Source organism: Alligator sinensis, unplaced genomic scaffold (genome assembly GCF_000455745.1).
Source record: "Alligator sinensis unplaced genomic scaffold, ASM45574v1 scaffold1462_1, whole genome shotgun sequence".
NCBI classification, from domain to species: domain Eukaryota; kingdom Metazoa; phylum Chordata; order Crocodylia; family Alligatoridae; genus Alligator; species Alligator sinensis.
Window position 1 is genome coordinate 247,928 of NW_005842850.1, and position 5,187 is coordinate 253,114.

Here is a 5,187-nt window from a genome sequence, read left to right on the forward strand (position 1 = left end):
GCAGCGGCAGCAACAGCAGCAGCAGCAGCTGCCTGGGTGAAGTCAGTAGGCGGCCGTGCAGCGTGGGAGGGGAGTGCCAGGCCCCCGGGGCCATTGGGACTGCCTGCATAGCTGCGGGGTGGGGACAAGAAGGGTGTTGGGGCAAACATCCTGATGCAACCATCCGTTTCCCTGCTCTAATCCCTCATCCCATGGTGGGCACACGGCAGACTCCAAACCCAACCAGCCTGGAACAGCGGCTTGTGTGCCCAGGGTGACTCTTGGCATAAATGGGACAAGCCGTGTAGGTCCCCATGTTTCCACCTAGTCCCTAGCTCCCCCAGCGCCCAGACACTGAATCCCCTTAACACCAGGGCACCCAGCTGAGATCACTGCCCGCTGCCAAGTGCCCAGGAACAGCGCACTTGGCGGGCAGGCATGGAGGGAGGGTGCACCCATGGGCCTGGTGCTGTTCCTCTCCTTACCTAGCTGCAAAGCTGGGCCCGCCAGGGTAGGTGCCGCGTCCATAGACACCCTGCTGGACGTAGCCCTTGCCTGCGGCACCCTCAGCAAACGGCTGCTGAGCCAGGAACGGGGGTGAGCTCATGCCTGAGCCACTGCTAGCCAGACCGGGCATCATGGAGGTACCAGATGTGTTCCCACCGGGGCCCATGGGATTTCCGAACACCTACAGGAGCGAGCAGAGTCCGAGACAGGCCCCGTCAAAACCCACATGACACTCACGTGGCACCTGGGGGGGGGGGGAGGGGGGGCGGTCTGGGGGCAGGGATCCCCCCTGTGCTCCCAGTGCCAGCTTCCGGGCACTGGTACCTGGCTCTGGGACGTGTTGCTGACTCCCCACACGGTGGTTACCACGGAGAGAGATCCAGCCGGCTGATTGGTGTTCTGTTGCCAAGGAACCGACTCGTATGCAAATGAACCATCACTAGGAAATGAAAAACAACTTCATTAACAGACTGGAAGATTGGCAGGGGGAACAGGGAACACAGGTCACACATGACCAGTGTGGCTGTGAACACATATGTGCGGGTCGGGGCTGGCTAGGGGCTCCAGGGCCAAGGATTCGAATCCGTGGCTGGGGAGGGGTCTGTGGCCATATGGCAGGGGGTGGGGGGATCCATGGCCTGGGTGCAGAGGACAGGCGGGGGATCTGTGGCCAGATCAAGAGACAATGGGGGATCTGTGGAGACATTTGGGGGGGGGGGAGATGCTGAGGGGGGTTTGTGGCTAGGAGGGTCTAGGGAGAAGGCACTGACCCAGGCCCATGTGGCCCCAAGTATGTCCCCATGCCTGTTGGCCATGTGGCCAGCCCCAGCCAGGCCCCCCAGCACTCACCCATGCGGTGTGGGTGGCAGAGAAGGAGTCATTGGGTTCATGGAGCTCATCGGCGGCGTGTCCCGGGGCACCCACAGGGGTGGTGGCAGCTGCAGAGGGTTCTGGGGAGCAAGCAGGCATCAGCTGGAAGGGGGTGCTGGGGGGGGCAGGCAGGCAATCCCCAGTCAGGCAGGGCTGAGCAGGCCCCCCCCCCGCAGGACCCGCTGTGCTGGGGGAGCGTTCACCCTCGCTCCTGGCAGCGCCGACATCAACCTGGGAGAGAACTTGGCGTCCTGCCCGGCCCAGCCGCCGCGGCCTTGGCTCGCGTCTCCCATCCGCCTCTGCCTCAGCTGGGCCAGGGAACCCTCCTGCCCCCACAAACCCTGGCATGGGGTCGAAGGACCCTCCTGTGCCCCAACGCTGGTGTTGGTTGGGGAGAACCCAGGAGTCTGGGCTCCCAGGGCCCCTCCTCTCACCCCCCAGCCCCACTCCCCTCCCACAGCACGGAGAGAACCCAGGCATCCCCACCCCCTACACCCACCTAACCCCTCTCCCCTCCCACAGCTGGAGAGAACCCAGGCCTCCAACTTCCTGACAACAACCTCCCCTCCCCCGCCCAGAGCCTAAAGAGAACCCAGGAGTCCTGACGGGGGATTCCCAAGGGCTCAGGCCAACCTGCTGCCCTACCCTGGTGGGTCACAAGCAGCTCACTGGGTAGATCTCAGCCAGACTGTGGCTGGTGGATGGGGCTGGAATCCAGCATGGGTTGAGGGAAACTGAGGCACGGTTCTACCAGAGCCTCATGGTGCTGAGCTGACCGGGGGGGGGGGGGGGGGGGGGGGGCGGGGGGGGGGGGGAGGGAGCAGGAAGTGGTTAAGAGGCAGAAGAGCAGGGGGCCCTCGGGCTAGGCACTGCTCCACCCCAGAGCTGGCTGTGTCTGGGCCCCCACCCAGGGGCCCCAGCCCCTGGCAGGCCCCGGCACCACTCCCCTGGGCAGGCAGAACGCAGTGTTCTCCTGGAGCCACTCCTAGCCTCACCAGTCCAAACCAGCTCCCTTAAAGGGACAGCGTCACCTCAGGTTCCACTGAAGGCCTGCTGGGAGGGGGAAACTGAGGCACGGGAGACCAGACCCGCTGCCCCACTCCACTCTAACCATTAGGCAGCCAGGCTGCTTTGCTATCCCCTCTCCCCACAGCCCTGCATTTAATCCCCCTAGCTCCAGGGGGCAGGGGATGGAAGCACCCCAGATGCCTGCTGGGAGGGGGAAACTGAGGCACAGGGGGAAGGTCAGGGGGGAATAGACCCTGCACCCCCACCCTGCTATAACCATTAGGTAACCAAGCCGCTCTGATAACCCTCCCCACGCACTTAACCCTCCCAGCTGCAGCAGGAGGGCAGGGGGCAGCATCCAACTGGCCCCAGGACTAGGGGCTGAGAGAGGCACAGAAGGGCACCCAGAACATGTCTGCCCAGGGGATGGACTGGCCCAGCCAGCCCCCCTGCCAGCCATGTGGGCAGCAGGACTGGGCACGCTGCATGGTGCGATGCCCACCTGGGAGCACTAGAGCTGACCTGCTTGAGCAAGAGGATAGTGGTCCGAGCATAGAGGTAACTCTGGCCTTGGCCCTGTGGCTGGGGGGAACCCAAGAGGAGCAACACCTCCGGCTCGCACGAGCATTGCTGCCACATGCGACGAGCTCACACAAGCGTTGACCCATGTACTACCATGACATGTGAGGCTCACACAACTGTTGACCCCTGTGATATTATGACATGCATGTGGCTTGCATAACTGCCAACCCATGTGCTACCATGTCCCAGACTCGTATGACTGCTGACCCATGTGCTACCATGACACGCATGGGGCCAGCGTGACTGTGCAAGCCTGGCATGTCACAGCAGTGCATAGATTAGCAGTCACTGATACTTGCTCCCATGACACATGCGGGACTTGCACCATTGCTGACCTGTGCACTACCATGACAGACATGGGCCTCACATGACTGCTGACCCGTGTGCTACCATGACACACATGGCTCATGTGACTGCTGACCCATGCACTGCCATGACATGCCAGGCTCGCACCATTGCTGGCCTATACGTTACTGTGACACATGAGGCTCACAGCACTGCTGACCCGTGTCCTAACATGACATGGGCATTTTTCACACCATTGTTGACCTGTGAGCTACAATGACACGAGGGGCTCACACCATCACTGACCCATGTACTACAACACATACCATTGCTGACCCATGTGCTACCATGACACACATGGAGCTCACACCATTGCTGATCCATGTACTACCATGATACACATGGTGTTCACACCATTGTTGACCAATGTACTACAATGACACACATGGAGCTCACACCGTTGCTGACCTGTGCACTACCATGACACACGCAGTGTTCACACCATTGGTGACCTATGCACAATGACACATGCAGGGCTCACACCACTGCTGACCTGTGTGTTACCATGACACGCATGGGGCTCGTACCACTACTGACCCATTCACTGCCGTGTCACACACCAGGGTCATACCAGCACGTATACACACTGCTGTGATGCACACCAGGCTCGCACCGTTGCTAACCCATGCGCTACTGCAACACACATGAAGCTCACAGGATGGCTGACCTGTGGGCTACCATGACACATACAGGGCTGGCACCACCACTGACACATGCTGCTGTGACACATGGCCCCCCTCAGCCCCCCTCTTGCTGGCAGCTCTGCGACGGCCCACGCGTGGGGGCGGGGATGACACATCCCAGCCACTGCCTGTGTGCGTGTGGGGGAAGTCACACTAAGGACACTGCCAGGAAGAAGTGTGCCCTCCCTCCCCACAGCAGGCCATGGCAAAGCCCTGGGGGGATTTCCGGGGCCTGCCCTGCCTGGGAAATCCAGCCAGGCCTGGCACATGCACGCACTGAGGCCAAGACCATGCCCCCTAGTGAGCATGCAAGCACACACACACACACAGTCAGGACCCAGGTGTCCAGGATGCACACACACGCGCACACATACACACAGCCCCCCAGCCCCAGGAGAGCATACGCAGCACCCAGGTGTCTGGGACACAGGCACGTGCGTGTGCGCGCACACACAGACATACATACTGAACCCAGGCATTTGACACGCTCGCATGCATGCACACATATGCACATGCAACCTAGGGCTCGTGGGGACAAAAATATCGCACGCGCGCCCCCCGCAACTGGGACACACGTGCCTGTAGGACCCGAGCGACCAGGGCACGCACGCAGGAGCCAAGCATCCATCCTCCCCCCAGACGTCCAGGACACCCACCTGCCAGACCCTTCAGGACAGTACAGCACCGAGCGCAGCTGGGCCGGGATCCAGCCGGCCAATAGCCAGTGAGTGGGGCAATGACTTCAGCTTGACTCTGGACCTATGTGGTGTCTGCACCAGGCTCCTGGGGGCCAGGTCGCGCCCAGATCTGCGTGTACAGCACCTGACACTGAGACAGGCCTGGCCTGGCCCAACAGATCTCAAGCAGTCGCCCACTTACTCTAACTGCTCTCCCACGCTGCCCGTCCCAGAGCCCAGGGCCTGGGCTCCCCGCCCCCGCCTAGCCGGCCTCGCCTGCAGGCTCAGTCATTTTGGGCCTCTTCAGCCCCCGGACACCTGAGCTCTCCTCTGCCAAGCCACTGCCTCACCTGAGAAACGGGCACAGGGTGAGATTAACAAAGCCCCCAGACACCTGGGCTCTCCGCTAGCTGCTTCCCTGCTCTGCCTCAGTTTCCCCACCTGAGAAATGGGCTCGGGGCAAGACTAAGGAAGCCCCCCCAGTCTCCACCGAGCCTGCCATGGCTTCCCGGCCGGGCGGGACGAGCTCGCCCAGG

At 62.0% G+C, this 5,187-nt stretch overlaps 1 protein-coding gene across 1 annotated transcript in view; it reads right to left on the reverse strand.

Annotated features, from left to right (window-relative positions):
- The window catches only part of ZMIZ2 (zinc finger MIZ-type containing 2), a 9,788-nt gene extending 7,990 nt beyond the window's left edge, over positions 1 to 1,798 (reverse strand). The window contains 4 exon segments of the mRNA XM_014525626.2: positions 1 to 111; positions 465 to 667; positions 811 to 925; positions 1,336 to 1,798. The exon segment at positions 1 to 111 is cut by the window's left edge and continues 12 nt beyond it. Of these exon segments, the coding sequence (XP_014381112.1) occupies positions 1 to 111; positions 465 to 667; positions 811 to 925; positions 1,336 to 1,385 (479 nt within the window). The 5' untranslated portion in view covers positions 1,386 to 1,798.
- Between the last annotated feature and the right edge of the window lie 3,389 nt (positions 1,799 to 5,187).